Below are 19588 nucleotides of genomic sequence, written 5' to 3'. Positions count from 1 at the left end.
GTGCTGATATAAAGCTCCCTGCCAGATTAAACCTGTGTGCCGGATCGCGACTCGAATTCGGGAACTTTGCCTTTCGCGGGAAAGTTTTAATCCACCAGGACGTTCAAGAATCTTAATAGCTGCAAGTAAATTTAAGCTTTGCTTTTAGAAAATACAAGTCTAATATTGAAATCACTGCGTCATCCGTACCAGCGAGAGTGAACTGAAGCACCAGCCAGATGCAGCTCGCCTTTGAATACACAGTAACACAGAAAATCTAAGAATATTTGCTTCAGTGTTTCAAGATACTATGCTGACGGTGTTATTCGCTAAGGCGATTTGTAGAGAAAGAAAGCAAGAGAGAGAGAGAGAGAGAGAGAGAGAGAGAGAGAGAGAGAGAGAATACGAGGGTCGCTAGCTTTAATACCGTCGTAGAGGAAGCCGCTCCCATATCCTCGTTGCTGCTGTTCCTTCAAGCTTGTTGCTGCTATTTACCCCGAATTTCATATCACCCTTTATTCAGTAGGCCAGTCGTGTGTATTGCAAGATACATAATGTACTAAATTCAATTTTTGACATTTCTGTCATTTCCGGACGGAGCATAGGAAGGCGATTCGTCTCTTCCACTTTCCTGCAGACCCAATTTCTAAGGAAGAAAGAGTAGGCTTTTACATCCCTTCGACGAAGATCTATTTGGAAGCATGTCTAGTTCCATTAAGGCAATGATGGTGAATTAAATCGGTTACGTACTTTTAAGGAGAACCACCACGTCTTCTGCGAGAAGCGATTCAAGAAAACTACGGAAAAATTATGAATGTCTGAACAGGGAATCTAATTCTGGTCATCTCAAATGTGAATCTAGCGTCTTACCTATGTCGTCTCTCTTGATCGAAACGTCAATTTTACCGCTATCATTGGAAGAAAAAAATTATATCTTTCTGCATCTTGATGGAACATGAGAAGCCATTGTTCTCCGCGAAGCAACGGTGTTGCAGACTAAGCAAAACAATGAAGATTCGCGCAGCTTCTATTTGAACTCCACTTTTTTCCTTAATATACCCTTCATGCTGGTCATTTGACCAGGCGGGAGCCTTTAAACCCATCTGTTACACGGCTGAATTGAATTTTTATTACGTTCATACACAAAGCTCACTATCATATCTGTATAAATGAGATTTACGTTGTCAGTGACGGACTGCCAACCATGGCTTCAAATTTTATGAATACTTCATATTTACTCTCCTTAAACTAGATGGTGTCGAGATGTCAGGTACTAGTATTTGCGTCAAACACTGATTTGCATGTCGTTTTACATTTCGTACAAATTTTTTAATGACGTGTTGTCCCTGTACGTAACTATTCCATCCATGAGCAGCTGCGAATTTATTTTGTCTTTTATAGAGTGTAGCGGAAAACAAGCTGGTAATAAGATCAGAGCAGGGGAAGGCTTGCCGAAGCACGCAAAATATTCCAATTAACCATAGACTGGAAAAGCAACGTTGAGGAGCTACAGGTATAAAACCACAGCCAGTGATGAAGTGCGTTGATTTAAACTTGTCCCAAGCAATACCTGTTATAGCTCGCGCAGGATACGGTGACAGATATACAGCGACCAGTTTTCGTCCAAAGCGCTGGGCGAGTTCATTCGTTTGTTCGGAAGGGGAGGCCGGTAAGTGCCTTCCACCTTTCGGACGGTCAGCGATGACAGAATCGAGGCGCGACCTTGCAATCTTTCTCAAACGATTTTAGAGAAAGTGTTCGGTAAAAAATAGAGGTCGCTATGATTCTGCGTTTGGTGCGTATTGCATAATATGTTGTTGCGTGTGAAATTAACTTTTTTCCTTTTTTTCTTTAGACTTGAGTAGAGGTATCTGTCATGAATCTCGAGAAAGTTAATCTGATGTAGCACCCTAATTTGCGAACGCGCCGCGCCAGCGATAAAGCCAGAGGTAAATATCCACAATATTTCTCATATTTAATAAAGGTTTTCAGATATTGAAATGAGATTTTAGCAAATGCTATCAGGCAAAGAGGGGAGTATTTTACCATATCGTTAATATGTAGAACATTATCTACCGTCTTAGTCCAGTAACTGCAGACTTTTTCGGTGAAAGAATGTAACTTTTAAGGATCATCGACAGCTGGTGAAACGAAAAATGCTATTGGTTCTGGAACAACATATATGAATACATGACTTTTGTACCGAGGATGTGCTTTTTCGTAAGCTACTGACTTTACTTTTCCTCAGTTCCTCATTTAATAAACGTAATAAACCACTGTTTCAGAACTCTCTCGCAGTTTTCTGCACAACATGTTAGTGAGGTGAGAGTGTTAACTCTTTCGTGTTTTGACAAAAATTTTGACATGGCAGCCAGAGAAATGTGTAGGTTTTACTAAAAATTCGCCATTCATCACGCTTCTCTAAAAGTTACAAATGGTTAACAAGCCAGGCAAAAATAATCGCTGTATTTTCGTCGGAATTCTTTTTAGGTACTAACGAGAGCAGAGGTGACAACATATTTCTGAATGGTCACCACGCAAGTGGCCTTAACATTTACAATAAAAAAAATATAATGTGAGCGTCAGCTTCAGTTGAGAATGGCGCTTCCCCTGCAGCACTCTGAGCGACCTCTCCCTACCACTGACGCTATCTCCACACTTCCTGAACAGACTGCGCGTCTAGCGGGCACGGCATCTTGCACGCACTATACGCTCAGGAGCTAATTCACTAAGTAAAGATACTTGTTTCAGACGTCTAATCGAAGCTAGGTAACTTTAAATTCCTATCCATAGCCGATTAGGATAGACGAGAATTTCATGTGATGTAAATCAACTACGCTGAAAGTACCGTAATGCTATTACTTTGTTATGGTAAGTCTGAGAAAACCCCAGTGCTACGAACACTAAAAACGTTCGGTTACTAGACAATCTTTTGCGCTCTCGCATCTTATTGGATGTCTTTTGTGACTAGATCTCCATAATCTTGAGTTTCTGGCGTATTCCTTTAACATTTTGCTCGATTCAACGTCCCAGATCCTGCTCTGACCTTATCCGTTTTTTCTGCGCCCTGTGTAGATCTTTATGATTATGGATTTTAAACAATTTCTTGAAGCATGATTTCTCAGAACGCTGTACTGAGTTGCGTTTCTTAAATGTTTTAGCCAGTGTCGCACAGGTTTTAACAGAAATGTATGGCCATAATTACAAACATTCTGTACATACAGAGGAAGGAAATGTGTTGTATGTAGATGGCTCCGGAAACGCTTTATTTTCATGCTAGAGCTCAGTCCGTATTACTCTTCAATACAATCATGGGAAAAACAGGAAAGTACTATTAGCACAATATTAAACTTTCCTAATGAAATATGCAAAGTGCCCTCCGTTAACAAAGATACGTGTGTCAACTCGCCGTCGCATTGAATCCCTGATGAGCTGATGTATCGCTGTGTAACTGCTGCTGATAAAGCCTACACATGCTAACTTACTTACCCTGACACTCCTGTTAACTGCGCGAAGATGTTGCTCCTCCAATTCAGGTATCTTTATCCTTGTAGCCCTGCCCTTCCTTCCTTCCCTCCCCCAGCTCTCCCCCCCCCCCCCCTTGCACCCGTCACGAATAGTATGCTCAAACGTCCTATGCTTCCTAAGATTACGATCAGTTGCTTCAAAAGTCCTCCTGTTGGGGCAATGACGTTCTGTATCTTTCTCCAGATACAAACGTTGTGCTCCATAGCCATTATCCTCCTGAAAATCCGTACAGCAAATGGGCATCTTCCAACTCCACATTTGAGTTCACTTCCACTGCACTGTATCGAAACAAAGTCCGTGATGGACACTACAGAGTTGGTGCTACGCCCTTGGTGCTATTAGAGCACTGAAGTTAGTCGCGTATCAACACAAAAAAATGGTTCAAATGGCTCTGAGCACTATGGGACTTAACAGCTATGGTCATCAGTCCCCTAGAACTTAGAACTACTTAAACCTAACTAACCTAAGGACATCACACAACACCTAAGGACATCACACAACACCCAGTCATCACGAGGCAGAGAAAATCCCTGACCCCGCCGGGAATCGAACCCGGGAACCCGGGCGTGGGAAGCGAGAACGCTACCGCACAACCACGAGCTGCGGACGCGTATCAACACAATCAGTGGGGGTCACATATCAACATTGCCTTCGTTCGATGGGAACAATATTCACTGGCGGTAAATCTAAGAACTTACTATGGAGTCTAACCAATCGTAACATATGGTATTTTGAACATTTCATGTAAGAAAGTGTTTCATGTAATACTGGTAGGTTCTGTTTGTGTGGGTTTTCAATGATTGGTTATGAGCAGAAGTAGAAAATGATCTCCAACGAAAATAAAGCGCTATTGGGCTCATGTCCATATACGTTTTACCCCTTTGTGCGAGAGGGGTATTTCCTGGAAGTCTGGCCATACATTTCTGTTACACCCTGTATTTGTTTCTGCGTTCCGGAAGTGCGTACTCTGTTTCCTGAATACTGCTAATTTGTGAATTATTCGGTACTGAGTGGTTGATTAAAACTCCCCGGTAAACATGTGGCTCTGACAGTTAAACTTCAATAGGAGGAAAACGTACTGTGTTTTACTACATTGACTTAGGAGTTACTAAAACACGAGACGAGCAGTACAGTAGCCCGTCCGAGTTAATTCGTTGGCGCTGCTTGGCGTACCTTAGTCGGCAGGTGGTGTTCCGCGGGATGCCTAGCAGCCATGCGCTGGCGGCCATCAAGGCTCGCCTGGGGACTTTTACTGGGGCCGCGGGCCGACCTTTGCAGCGAGCTAGTTGCAACAGCCACGGTTACTGCACACAGCCGCCGGCTCACGCCGACACTTTCAATCACACAGGCGGACACGGCTGTGCGAATGCACCGGGTACTTGCGAGCTGCATTTTAACCTAGCTCGCCGTATCAATAGCGGGTGCATCACCTCAACGTTAAATTCGGTGATGCACAGGAAATGACATTCGAGATGGAACAGAAATTATACAACTTCGAATTATTTATTCGTAAAAACAGACCTGCAACGTATCGAAAATCATCGGTATAGCTACAAGTTTAGTATAGTAATACGCAGAGTGCTACCTTCAATTTTATTTGTTAGTAGCGCCCTAGAAACCACACTTTCATTTCCACTAACGGAAGTTAGAAACAAAAACTGCGTAAGTATTTCAAATACTGTGCAGATCTCTGCAGCAACGTGTCATCTGTAACATGGAGAAAGTGCCGTTTAGCCTCAACAGAACAATTTTTACTACGAAATAATCTTCCCAACAAGTAACCCAAGGTAATACTGGGGATCGAGTCCAGTCCTTCACGTGGTTAAAAGCCACTTAGTGCTTTCAAACAACGTCAGGCTTACGTTGCATGTCTAAATTAGTGAGCCATTTTTCTTTGAAAATTGTATTTTTCAGTACAAGTTAAGTATCACTTTGCCTACAACATACCGCAATATGGACCCACAGTACTGGCCGCGCGTTCGAGCCAAACGCGCGTTCGAGCCAAACGCGCGTTCGAGCCAAACGCGCGTTCGAGCCAAACGCGCGTTCGAGCCAAACGCGCGTTCGAGCCAAACGCGCGTTCGAGCCAAACGCGCGTTCGAGCCAAACGCGCGTTCGAGCCAAACGCGCGTTCGAGCCAAACGCGCGTTCGAGCCAAACGCGCGTTCGAGCCAAACGCGCGTTCGAGCCAAACGCGCGTTTAAGTCAAAACGAAATTCGTTCCAGTTTAGGCATCATTAAAGGGCAACGTAGACACGCTCCCAAGACAGTTACCCTACTGCGAATACGCTAATACATGGCATGTATTGGCCGGATAAGACCTCTTGCAGTACACCTGCCAGGATTGCCAAGCTTTTTATAGAAAGCTGGGATTTTTAACGAACCATACAAAGTCGCGATTTTTAACGTTTGAAGATCATTTCCAACTTCGTCAGCCAAACATGACCGAGAGCAAAATACACTCCGCGATTATAATCATTTTTGTTTTTGTTTATCCATAAGTAAGCCTTGAACCATAATTGAATGTGCTTTTCCTTTTCACTTTTTATCTGGACATTCCTACGTAAATTTGGATACCCGCCGTCCCTGAGAACACCTTACATGCTACTGAAGGCTTCTGCTGACTTACAGGGAAACAGTCTGAACTTTTGACAACTGCGGAGGTTACAATGAAACGAAACTCCAGTTCAAAATAAGCAATTTATGGTACAAACGTTCCAGCAGGCAGTTATATATTCTATTTATCGGAATAAGCGTGTGTGTTTAACTCTGTAAACATACTTTCGTTTGTCTGCGGAGACTGTGGCTTTAGAAACTTATTCGTAAAGTTAGCAGATAGTTTGGAGGAGGGGAATCCCCTCGCAGTGCGTTAAGACCGTAGCTAGATCTCAACAATACGACTTCATTCCGAATCTAATTTGTAAGGAGGAGTGACAGCCGCTATGAATATTTTCTACCTCTTAACATGAACTAGAGCGCTATTCTATTCTCACCCGGAAGCTAGGGTTTTTCCACAATCAGTTCTCCAACTGGAAAAGAAGGTCGAGGCCGTGGCAGGCGGAGGCTTTGTTGCTGGACCACGCCTATCGGGCAGACCCAAAGATGGAGAAGCAGCGATTCAATGTGAAAATCACAATGTCTCTCAGCGTCAGTCTAAGGTATTTGGTCAGATTTTCGGAAGTAAGGAGGACTACGTGAGCTTTATGAGGAAACTAGAGGGTAGCCTAAATTGGTTGGTTGGTTGATTGTTTGGGGTTTAAGGGACCAAACAGCAAGGTCATCAGTCGCTGGTTTGAAATGTGGTCCATTCCGCTAGTGTGACATCTCAGGAAAGTCAGAACAATAAAAGGGAAAAGGCTAAAAACGTAAAAGGGCAGTCATGTTGTCAATGGTAAAAACAAAATGAAGGAAGTCAGCAAGAGAACGAAACCAACGCTATGCTGAAGCAGCAGGGGCAAGACCACTTGCAACTTAAGTGGTGCAACCGATAGAATGTAGAAGTACGTATGGGAAAAGGAGACTAACCAATCCTTTAAAAAAGGGTAAAAACAGAGTAAAAGGGGAAGAAAAGAGGATCTCGGTCAGGGAGGTGAATCGGGAATCTCCAAACACGGCTTACAGTGGGAGACACCCAAACATTCACCGCCCTGCCCCAACACCAGAGAGATTAAAAACCTTAGAACTGAGAATAAATACCACTTCCCCGGAGGAAACCGAGAACCAGAGATACCATCCGGGAGTCGTCAGCCAACATCAAAGGTAAAGTGTGGGGGAGTCTGTACTTAGCACGCAGAGCCAAAAGAAGGTGGCATTCAACTAGAATGTGGGCTACTGACTGGAAGGCTCCACAACCACAAAGTGGAGGTGGCTCATCACGCAAAAGAAAACCATGGGTCAGCCTGGTATGGCCAATGCGGAGACGACACAGTGTGGTCGAGTCCTTTCGGGAGAGGCGAAAGGAAGAACGCCATGGGCCTGGTGTCACCTTAATTGCACGAAGTTTATTAGACAGGGGAGTAGCCTCCCAAGAATTGGCCCATAGCTGTGCGAAGTGGGATTTGATGTGAAGCCGTAAATCCGCTGCAGGAGGGGCCACAGAAAACGGGGGGTAAGTAACTGCTTCCCCAGCCAAACGATCAGCGAGCTCATTACCCGGGATACCCACATGGCCAGGGACCGAAAGGAAGTCAATGGAACAAGCAGCACGGTGAATATCAGCGAGATGGTCATGGATGGCAGAGACCAAGGGATGGCGCAAAAAACACCGGTCAATAGCAAGAAGGCCACTCATCGAGTCCGTACATAACAAAACGCGGTTGTGTTGGGACTGTTTAATAAAGGTAAGGGCCTGGGAAATTGCCATCAATTCCACAGTAAACACCCCACATGTAGGTGGCAGCAGATGTTTTTCCGCTCCAACAAAGGACGTGAAGGCATACCCCACACGATCAGCAGATTTAGAGCCATCAGTGTAAAAAAACAGCATCCAGAAACTCCCATAAGGTAGCCTAAATAGCCGAGAGTGGAATGAGAAGTGCGGCCCGCTGTTTTACGAAACGCCCGCCGGCAGGGACGTGCAAACCGCGGCAGCGTCGCCTTGGCCAAGATTCGCCGTCGAGTGCGAGATAACGTGGGACTGGGACCGCTCGGTGGCTGTCCGCGGCCGGACACAGGAACGCCAAGGCCTCGCCGCTCGCCGCTCACCTCTCAGCCTCCGGCCTGTCTCCTGCCTCTTGCCCGCCGCACGTCCACCACCGCAGCGCTAGTTACAGTTCGTAGGCATTCATCTAGTTGTCGGTCTGTACTGTAGACGCTAAGTTATGAATCAAATCAGTTATCAATCTAACAAACCACTGGTCTATTTAAAATTTTGTGTCTTGAGAAGTTACTGTTACTTCCGTTACCTAGTGGTTAGCGTTGGTACCTACTAATCCATTCGAATCGAACCCGGAACCTCAGACCTTTTTATGGTGGGAAGATCCTCTGTCACTTCAGGCAAAGGGAAGCTGCTAGGTGAAGTATACTAAGGTGACAAAAGTCGTGGGATACCACTCAATATCATATCTGACCACGCTTTCCATGCTTAGTGCAGCAACTCTACGTGGCAAGGACACAAGAAGAAGTTCCAAGTCGTCTGCAGAAATTCGAGCCATACTGCCTTTCTAGCTGCCCATAACTGCAAAAACATTGCCGGTGCAGGATTTTGTGCTTGAACTGACCACTATGTCCCATAAATGTTCGATGGGATTCATGTGGGGCCACCTAGATGGCCAAATCATTCGCTCAAATTGTCCAGGAAGATCTTCAATTAATTGCAAACAACTGTGACCCGCTGACATGGCGCATTGTCATTCATAAAAATTCTATCGTCGTTTGGAAACATGAAGTCCTTGAACGGCTCAAAATCGTCTCTAGGTAGCTGAACAACCACTTTCAGTCAGTGATCGGTTCAGTTGGACTAGAGGACCCAGTCCATTCCATGTAAATACAGCCCACACCATTATGGAGCCACCACCAGCTGGATAGAGTAATTTGTCTTCAATGAAACTGAATGATAGGGCCGTGCCAACTCGTCATTATTTAAGCAATGCGAATCTGTGACTGGAAACGAGATTCTAATTTCATTCGATTCTATTTCTTTATAAGGAAACTGGACTTAAGGAGCTGCTGAGACTTCTCCACGTGCTCTAGTTGTCACCCAACATCTACATCTACATGATTACTCTGCAATTAACATTTAAGTACTTGGCAGAGGGTTCATCGAACCACAATCATACTATCTCTCTACCATTCCACTCCCGAACAGCGCGCGCGAAAAACGAACATCTAAACCTTTCTGTTCGAGCTCTGATTTCTCTTATTTTATTTTGATGATCATTCCTACCTATGTAGGTTGGGCTCAACAAAATATTTTCGCATTCGGAAGAGAAAGTTGGTGACTGAAATTTCGTAAATAGATCTCGCCGCGACGAAAAACGTCTTTGCTTTAATGACTTCCATCCCAACTCGCGTATCATATCTGCCACACTCTCCCCTATTACGTGATAATACAAAACTATCTGCCCTTTTTTGCACCCTTTCGATGTCGTCCGTCAATCCCACCTGGTAAGGATCCCACACTGCGCAGCAATATCCTAACAGAGGACGAACGAGTGTTGTGTAAGCTGTCTCTTTAGTGGACTTGTTGCATCTTCTAAGTGACCTGCCAATGAAAATCTTTGGCTCGCCTTCCCCAGAATATTATATATGTGGTCTTTCCAACTGAAGTTGATCGTAATTTTAACACCCAGGTACTTAGTTGAATTGACAGCCTTGAGAATTTTACTATTTATCGAGTAATCGAATTCCAACGGATTTCTTTTGGAACTCATGTGGATCACCTCACACTTTTCGTTATTTAGCATCAACTGCCACCTGCCATTCTGAACAATTTTCGTGAAAATTTTCACATCTCGGTATAAACAAACATCGCAGGGCTGCCAATGAGGAGTGCACTTTGGTGGGACCACTTTTGGGGTGCAGGTGCTCGCCTTCCTTTCATCTGTGAATATCGTTTCAAATTGAATCGGTTTGCCCTCCCCACTAATCGATAATGTAGAAAAAAAATTTCTGACGCACGTGCGAAAGAATTACAGAACGCAAAAATTCTTCGTATACCAAAATGGCTCTGAGCACTGTGGGACTTAACATCTGTGATCATCAGTCTCCTAGAACTTAAAACTACTTAAACCTAACTATAACCTAAGGACATCACACACATCCATGCCCGAAGCTGGATTCGAACTTGCGACCGTAGCGGTCACGCGGTTCCAGACTGAAGCGCCTAGAACCGCACGGCCACAACGGCCGGCTTTCGTATACCAGTTTCGTGAACTTCCCGCATTTCGTGCAGGACACGACTACATTTCTGTATTTCCCAGTTAGTTCGTCTACTCGTTTTTGAACGTTAGGATCAAAATTTCCGGAAAGGTCTTGCATACATAAAAAACATATGGCAGCAGGATTCAACACGGTACCGTGAATCTTAACCACTGCGCTACGCTGACTAGCTCGGGTTGCATGTAATGTTACGGGTATACAAGGCAGGCAAAGAAATTCAAAACCAATTTTCTCAAAAACCAAGGCCCGTCGCTAAAAAAACCGGATAGCCTGGTATTCAGGGAAGTGCCTCTACAACATATTTGAAGCGCATCAAAATCCGTGACTTACAGTATGGAGGGCCCCTTCTTAGATTTCACAGGGCAGAATCTGCGTACACGTTAGGCACAGCACTGTGATTATGGAAACTGTTGCTCCCTCCAGTTTAACTGCAGCCAGACCTCTTAGAGTACCTGTTAGAACATTTAGTGTGAGAATGAGTAAAAGCGGACGGAGCGGTACCTTCGAGCGACTGGTCGTAGCCCTTGGTGAAGAAGAGCATGGCCTTGGCGGCGCGCTCGGGCGTCTTGAGCAGGCCCTGGCGGTCCGGGTTCTCGCCCAGGGACGACAGCAGCAGGCGGTAGGCCCGCGTCATCTCGGGCAGCAGCGCCTCGCGCGTCGGCGGCCGGTGGTCCAGCTCCAGGTCGTGGTGGAAAGTGCAGTGCTCGTGACCTGTCGGGCCAACACATTTATATAGCTGGTGCAGGGCTTCGTGGCAAACAATAAGTCGTTCACCAACGAACTAATAACATGGTCTTAAAATATTAAAAACATGGTACTTATAACTCACTGGTCCACTCGATGCAAAACGCACTCTTAGAACCAAAGAAATTAGTGTTACCGTCGTAAACACTTGTAAAATGCTAAATCTATTCAAATTTTGATCCTTTCAAGTACATTATAAATATATTGACTTGTAGTCATAGGGGAAAATGGAAAATTAAATTCTGCAGCATATCGCAAGAGGAATTCTGAAGATAAGTAGCTAAATTCAACATCATGAAAAGGTAGTTCCTGCTGAACACTTTATCGGACTGCTAGATTTGTTATTGTAGGTTTGAATAACATGCATGTATAACGGAGATGCTTCTGGAAGTAAAATGAGAATCCCTGGAACTAAGGCGACGAACTTTCAGAGGAACACTATCAACAAAATTTGGGGAACAGGGATTTGAAGCTGACTGCGGAACGATTATACCACCACCACCACCACCACCACCACCACCACCACCACCACCACCACCACCACGTATTTCGCTTAAGGACCACGAAGATAAGATTTGAATAATTAACACTCATATGGAGGCATATAGTCAGTCGTCTCTCTCTTGTCTTATTTGCTGCGAGTGGAACAGCAAAGGAAATTACTACTACTACTCATCGTACAGTAGCTTGCGGAGTATGTATGTATGTATGTATGTATGTATGTATGTATGTTGATGCAGATGAAGTAAATTAAAGAGGGACGCCTGGCCTTGGAAGAAGACTAATGGTATTACTGAAAGATTACAGAGGAAGAAGATAGGAGAGAAAGGAAAACGAAGGTAGGGATAACTAGCGAAAGTAGTTTACGAACCAGATGCCATCAGCTGCTGATATTCAGAACATACGCTTATTCTGGGTTAAAAGGTCTCATCTGTTTCACTTAATGCCGAACATGACGAAACCTCGCCATGATAGCCTAGTTTCTTTTTCGACAGATCTCTCACTATCAGTATCATACTACAGAACGTTCTATTTATACAGTAATATTTCAATTTGATTAGAGCCTATGTATGACTACATGTTACAACTGTATGGATCCAAACCAAGAGTTGTCAAGCAGGAAACGTCGAAAATGCTGGCGAACATGTTTATGCTGTCTGGCGTTTATTTCACGTTACTAGTCCTTAGAGGCATTTAAATGGTTCGTTGAATTAGAGCATTTTGTTACTTCTACGAACCCAACTGACATAACTGCCTACAGAAAAGAAGCAAGTAGGGTTTTCATTTAACGTCTCTTCGGCGTATGACGCAGGAAACGTATTGGTTCGGTTGTAGAAGAATGGGCTGGAAGCGGCACGCACCCATTTAAGAAAGTATCCCTTATTCGCCTAAAATGAAAACTGAAAATAGATTTCTATTCGGAGTGCGCGTTTCGAATTCCTGCAAAACCAACACAATTTAATTCAGTGTCTTAACCATTGCACCATTTTTTGGGCTTGCCAGATTTGTGTACTCTAGTGATTAGGTATTTCAATATTTTTGTAGTGGATGGCGACAACATGTGAAATTTTTTTTGTACTGGAAGTATCTTAATATGTATAAAAAAAAGAATCTAGTCTGAGAAGTAGTTAGTCAAGAATGTGAATTTTAGATACTTTGTGGTCATAACCGTTTGTGTGAAGTTTCATTAAAGACCTAATTACGGTAGATACGTATCAGTTCTTCAGTGACGCACCGGATAAACGCATTGTTTCAGACAAGTCCTACTTCCAGGAAACAAGCCGTCCCTTGGAGGTGGAGGTTGAACGCGACATGACTTTCCTCTTCTGTTTTGCGACAGTAAAGAGACAGGAATTCTTGCAGACTGCTTTTGCTGTTTGTCGACAGTACAATCAGTCATTCTTTGTTTTCTCTAGAGGTGCTATCGATGTTTCAGACGAATGAATTTTGCGGTTCTGGCTGACCACTTCAACTGATGAAACAAAGTATTCTAATCTTCAGAAGCGACAGATGCTGCTATTTAGGGTGCGACGATGCCTCGAGGCAACATTAACTTGGGGCTCAACTTTTGTTTTATACCTATCAGTGTCAAATTATTTAAATTTTGGCTTAAATTCGCGTGATACCTAAGCACCAAGAAGAAATTTTACTGGGACTTAAGTATTTGCGGTAAATACTGCATCGGTTCCAAAGCGGTGAAAGTTCCACACGAGCGTTTCCTTTTATTTCAGTGAACCTTTGCTGTGCTCCCAGGTTTTGTTGACAACCCTGTAACAATTATTCGGACAGTTACGTGTTAATATCAGTGGATAAATGCAGATGTTCGTATTCGTCGCAGTGTGATCATCTTTGGTAGCTGCTCCTACACTGCCTAACCGTGTAGGAACACTGAATGGCCTTTTGACGATATGGCCATTGGAGCAGCATTCCGTGATAGCAGACGTGATGTCATTAACGCGAGACGCGTGTCTCCCTACGTTGTGAAGCCCTCTCCGTCTGACCAATCAGGCGCGCGGGCGCACAAACACGCAGCCGTACACTCAGCAGCTACAGGAAGCATTCCGGCTGAGTTACGTGTTCGCTGTCTCAAACATGTAAAGAAAACAAAACTACATTCTTATATCCGAAAGTCCGGCGTGTGTCAATTGCATTCAGCGCCTGATAAACGCTGACGAGTAAACGTCATTTACAACTGAAAGATTTGTTAATGTATCTTGACACCCGTCTCTTTTGAAACTGGCAGTGTAAACGCTGCGATAATTTCAGAACGAGCTTGGTACATGAAAAATCATTGTGCTGAATCGGACAGCAATTTAAATAACGCAGTGAGTAAGCAGTGTCCTCAGGATGTCAGCAATGATTAAGAGACGAAAATGGTACTGGGATAGCAGTTTTACAGACATCAATATGATCGAGTAAGATTTTTATTATTAGTCTCGAGTACTTAAACTGAAAGCATCTTAAACCACAAACACAGGAACACCACTTGTTAGAATGTTTCAATCAGTGGTCTATTCCAAATGATACAGAGAAGATTTAGTATTTTCATAAGTTTTCACAGGTACCTTCACAACATTACAAAAACTTTAATCTAATATTACACGTGAGAAATGTAACAAGGTAAATACAGTTAGCTATTGTTTCATCCAAGCATATTTAAATACATATACATAAATAATGCACTGGAAGTGCTTAGACATGTTCATTGTGTGTGTGTGTATATATATATATATATATATATATATATATATATATATATATATATATATATATATATATAGAGAGAGAGAGAGAGAGAGAGAGAGAGAGAGAGAGAGAGAGAGAGAGAATGGTTTACGCACAGCGTTGTTCCACCTCTTCAAGCTGTAGACATTAGAACCTTGAATGTCTGCATGTTTTTCCTAGGTGACAGACGTACCTACATCTCTTATCTATAGATATCTAGGCATTTTAATAAAATGCAGAATCAAGATGTCAATAAAACTATCTTACATATCAAAATATATCCACTACTTTCAAAGAATTACATACAATGGTATAAGAAATATTCTGTTCGTTATCAAGATTTGAAAACTAAGACGAAATTTTTGAAATAAGGAACGTGCACCATATAGTATGAAATTGTGTTTGTGGCTACAATCTATAGGAAGCGAAAATCAGATTGGCATTCTTTAGTGAGGCCGACAAAGGTACATTCCTCACCTATGGTGTCAAGATACTCAGGACCGGCACTAGAAACCATTCCCAGAAAAGAAACTGAAGAAGCTGCCAAAGGAAAATTAGTTCAATATTCGGCCCAAATAAAGCACAGAAAGCTTTGCCCCGATTGTAGAAACGTTTGAAGCAGTAACTAGAAATTAAGTCAAACATGGTTTTGTTCAACTATTTCTACTGCTATAGGGTAACATTGTTATTAGTTCGTAGGAAGATGGCCTAGCATTAAAAGCAGTACAGAATGGTGATCTACATTGTGCATGTCTTTCATATTTATTTTATAAATACACCAGGGGAAAAAGAATCGCAATATCAAAAAATAGAATAATGAAATTTTGGGAATACGTTTGTCTAAATAACATAGTGAATAATACTGCGATATCACAGGTTAATGTAATCGTGAAATAAGCCAATGCAAATGTGAAATGCTGATGCATTAATAACTAGTATTGAATGCAAGCGCGCAAACGTGCATGCTTTGTACAGGTACCGGATGTCAGCTTGTGGGATGGATTTCCATTCACTTGCTCTGTCAATACAGTGACGATTAATGCTGCTTGTGGATGACGCTGGAATTGTCCGATGATGTCAGGTACGTGCTCGAGAGAAGACAGATCTGGTGATCTAGCAGGCCGAGGCAACATATCGAGATATTGCAGAGTATGTAAGGTCACAATAGTGGTATGTGGGCGAGCGTTATTCTGTTTGAAAAACCCCTGGAATGATGTTCATGAATGGGAGGACAACAGTTCGAATCACCGGACTGACGTACAGATTTTCTGTCAGCGTGCGTGGGATAAGCGCGGGAATTTTCCTGCTGTGATACTAAATCGCGCTCCAGACCATATCTCCAGGTATAGGTCCAGTGAGTCATACAGACAGGTCGTTTCCAGGTCCTCAAACTGGCCTCCTAACCAACACATTGGCCTCCTAACCAACACATTGGCCTCCTAACCAACACATTGGCCTCCTAACCAACACATTGGCCTCCTAACCAACACATTGGCCTCCTAACCAACACATTGGCCTCCTAACCAACACATTGGCCTCCTAACCAACACATTGGCCTCGAAACAGAACCCGCTTTCATCAGGAAATGCAAGATAGCTACACCCTGCCTTTCCATGAGCTCTCGCTTCACACTACTGAAGCCTCAGATGGCGGTGGTTTGGCGTCAGTGGAATCCACGGTACGGAGCGTCTGGCTCAGAGCTGTCCTTGAAGTAAGCGATTTGTAACAGTTCCTTGAGTCACTGTTTCGCACTCTGCTGGTCAAACTGCTGCTGCAGATTCTGTACGATGCGCTGGAGACATATGCCGAACACGATGGTCTTCCCTCTCGGTATTGCCGCGTGGCCATACGGAGCCCGGTCTTCATGCGACCGTAACATCGTCACGACGACGGCTGACACCTGCCATGTACAGTGGCTACAGTCCTGTCAAGTCTTTCTGAAATATCGCAGAAAGAAGATACAGCTTATTAGCCTTATTACACGACCTCGTTCAAACTTAGCGAAGTGCTGATAGTGGCCTCTTTGTCATCTTAAAATCAATTTTGACTAACGTCGACTCACCATGGCTAATCTCAAAGGTAGCTAACGCTCACCGTTACAGCGTGTATTTAAAGCAAATCTAATTTGCACTGCTAGTACCATTCTTATAAGACTGATGCGAAAACTTAATAGGTATCATTTGGATCTAGAAATACGCCTACTAACTCATTTTTATCTCAATTCCTTGGCGTTGCAATTTTTGTTTCCTGGGCATTTCTGAATGTATAGTACATGCGCAAGAATTTTAGAACTGCTGTTAAGTGATGTATTTTGTTCTGTTTGTAAGAACTGGAGAAATGCATGAGGCGAACTTTCTTCTCGGATGTATTTGAGCTAGTGAGGCACCAGAATCCAGTATTTTGCTTTACATCTCTGGCAGCATGGGGTTTGCAGGAAAAAGAAAAATTAGAGAGGGTAGTTTTGCAAATAACTAATTTAGCGCAAAACTGTTATATTAACATTCGCACGATCCATCTTATTGCAAAACTGAATATCCACCTGCGGTTGCATCGGTATCAGAGCGGCAAGCGTGTTTCAGAATATGTGACTAAGCAAAGCTACACGTGGTTCCCTCGTGCCTGCGCCACGCAACAGGTCTTGACGTGCAGCCGTGGCCGGAGTCAATTGGCAGCGTCAATGCCGAGCACGAGCAAGGCGCGGCGAAACATGGAGCAGCGCATCTGCGCCACAAGTGCCACCCCTTCCCCCTCCCCCACCCCTCGATTACTCTTGTGCCATCCTCTGGAGGCGCGCCGTCTCGGCTGTCACAATCGATTATCGACACGGCGCGGCGGCCCCGCTTCCCCCTCATACCCACAGCCACACATACCTATTGCCGAGTTTGCCTCAGTCACGAACGGCATTTAGTCGCACTACCACCCCCAGGCCCTATTTCAACCAACTTCTCTCTTAACTGTCTCGTATCATCTGACAGTAATAGCGCTGAAGTTAATAATTTCAGTAATGTTGACTATTACCTGGCAGCCATTGGCATCAAATAATATTCCCTATTAACCGCAAATCTCTCACTTTTTAGCAGTTGCTGTAACGCTAACAGAATTCAATGGAGATTTACGATACTCTAACATGTGAGAAATTGACGGTTGATGATATGGATCATACGATGTCTGACACTTTCACTTTGATACATTAACTGGGTGCTCGTATTTGGAGCTTACATGTATGCTTAACCATATGAGCCTTTGAATCTCCACGAAAGATAGTATGTAGATATTTTCTCGTAAGTAAATCATTTACCCATATTTAAGACTCTTAACAATTTCAGGCAAGCACAACTTTAAAAATTTCTTCTGCTCACGATAGACTAATGTGTAGATAAAGACTGCAGCCGTGCTCATTCTGAATTTAGTGTTATTTATAGCAAAGTTGCTTAATAGCCGGAAAAATAGATTAAAACAATGTGCGTTGGTAACTTTAGTCATATTTATTTCAAGTGCATTCATCTCTACCCTCGCAGAGGTGTCCTTAGTTAAATGCTACATAATTTTAGTCTGGCGCAGTCTCTGCATCTGAAATTATACCAAGTCATATCATCTTGAAAGAACCAGAAGAAAAATAAGACGTCGGAGCAGCACGTTCACTACTGGCGCTGGGGAAGGATATCCCGTCGTGCTGCATCAGGTTTTCTACTAAGTCATCCCCAACATTTTGATTCGCATTTCTTACTTCTGTCAATTCATACTGTACTGTACTTTTAGGCTGACGAAGTGTGTAACATTCTTCCAGCTCTGTGTTTCAGCTGCATTTAGTTACTTAAAAACTTATGAATTTTAGCAGCTGTTTTGTCTTGTAGTACAGATCTAATTGTTTTCCGTGAGAGCATCTGTTAATGTCGAGAAGAAAGTGCAAGCCCCACGAGTGACTCCACTACAAAACCAAATGGTCCCTAAGTACTTTTAAACTGGAAATTAAGCTCCTACACTCACTAGCATCACTTACATGCGCTCCACATAATTTTTCAAAGGCATTTATCAGCTATGAGACTGACTACAAAAAATTTTGGCAATTTGTGTGAAACATTGTCCACGTTTTATACGTTTCATTTGAGGAGATATCCCACAGGATATGAATGGTGAAAAGTGTATTATCTACTCCCAAATTTCCACAGACAAGATACGCAGCTTCTAAATTTTATAGGTGGTTCAAAACTATTTAGCTGCTCTTAGACATTCGGAGCAGGACCTTTAATTTCTAGACGAGATGCCGAAGACTTCCCATGTAAGAGGTACTTTCCATCTGCTTGTCCTATTCCTACACTAACCGCGAAAGACCCAAAAATAATTTTTATTTCCAATACAATATTAGGCAAACTGGCCACACTGGGACGGGGATTATACACGTAGTACAGCCCGAATGTGGCTTTCCTTGTGGGAAAGAAAGCTGGGGGGTTTAACGACCGCTGACGACGACTTGATTAAAGACGGAGCACAAGCTCAGAATAAGTGTAGGGAAACGACTGGGTCCATTTGAAAGGACTCATTTGCCTTTAGCATTTCAGAAACACCACGGAAAATATAGATCGGAATATCAGACGGGGATACGAACTCCTGTCTTACCAACTGGTTTGGCTACCTCCTTACACCCATTAGTCGCGGCACAGCTGTCTGGCTAGTGAAACAACTGTTCTGAAGAAATTTATGAAGACAATTTAACGTATGGTGAACTTGGGTCCACGAAATAACTCTCTGCATCGAAATTACACATTTACTTTAAGCTCAATACGACAGAACAGGAAAAGATCAACGTTCCAATAGTAACATTCTATGTTCAACGAATTTGTCTAACTATGAATAACGAAATCTGACAGACATTGACCCTACGATGAGATACTGCTGTCTCTGGCTACGGCCAATCTCATTTGTGGTCCGTGTCGTATCACATGCGGTCCAGAGCCCTGTGATGGTATGTCTGCCCGTCTATGAAATGGTCTCTGTTACATCCAGGGCAGGATAGATGGTGCGGTCAGGATAAACGCCGTTCTCGCCCAGGGAGAGCGAAGGCAGCTCCACACGGAACGACGCTTTTGCCTATGTTTGTATTTGAGAGTTAAGCAATTTCGGGATGCCACTTAAAGAAAAAAAATAATTTCTTGTAACCTTTTCTCTACGGTCAGGTGCTGTTGTACCATCCTCAATGACGTGGTTTTATTTACTGTAAAATGTAAGTTACATG

General features: G+C 43.4%; 1 protein-coding gene across 2 annotated transcripts in view; it reads right to left on the bottom strand.

Annotated features, from left to right (window-relative positions):
* Positions 1-19588, bottom strand: part of LOC126259897 (GTP cyclohydrolase 1) — a 519264-nt gene that overhangs the window by 45932 nt on the left and 453744 nt on the right. For both annotated transcript variants that reach the window (XM_049956978.1, XM_049956977.1), the window contains exon 2: positions 10888-11097. In XM_049956978.1, the coding sequence (XP_049812935.1) occupies positions 10888-11097 (210 nt within the window). The remainder of the gene's footprint in view (positions 1-10887; positions 11098-19588) is intronic.

The sequence above is a fragment of the Schistocerca nitens genome, chromosome 5 (assembly GCF_023898315.1).
Source record: "Schistocerca nitens isolate TAMUIC-IGC-003100 chromosome 5, iqSchNite1.1, whole genome shotgun sequence".
NCBI classification, from domain to species: domain Eukaryota; kingdom Metazoa; phylum Arthropoda; class Insecta; order Orthoptera; family Acrididae; genus Schistocerca; species Schistocerca nitens.
Note: the sequence above shows the minus strand (reverse complement) of the source record. Positions and strands in the feature narration are given on the sequence as shown.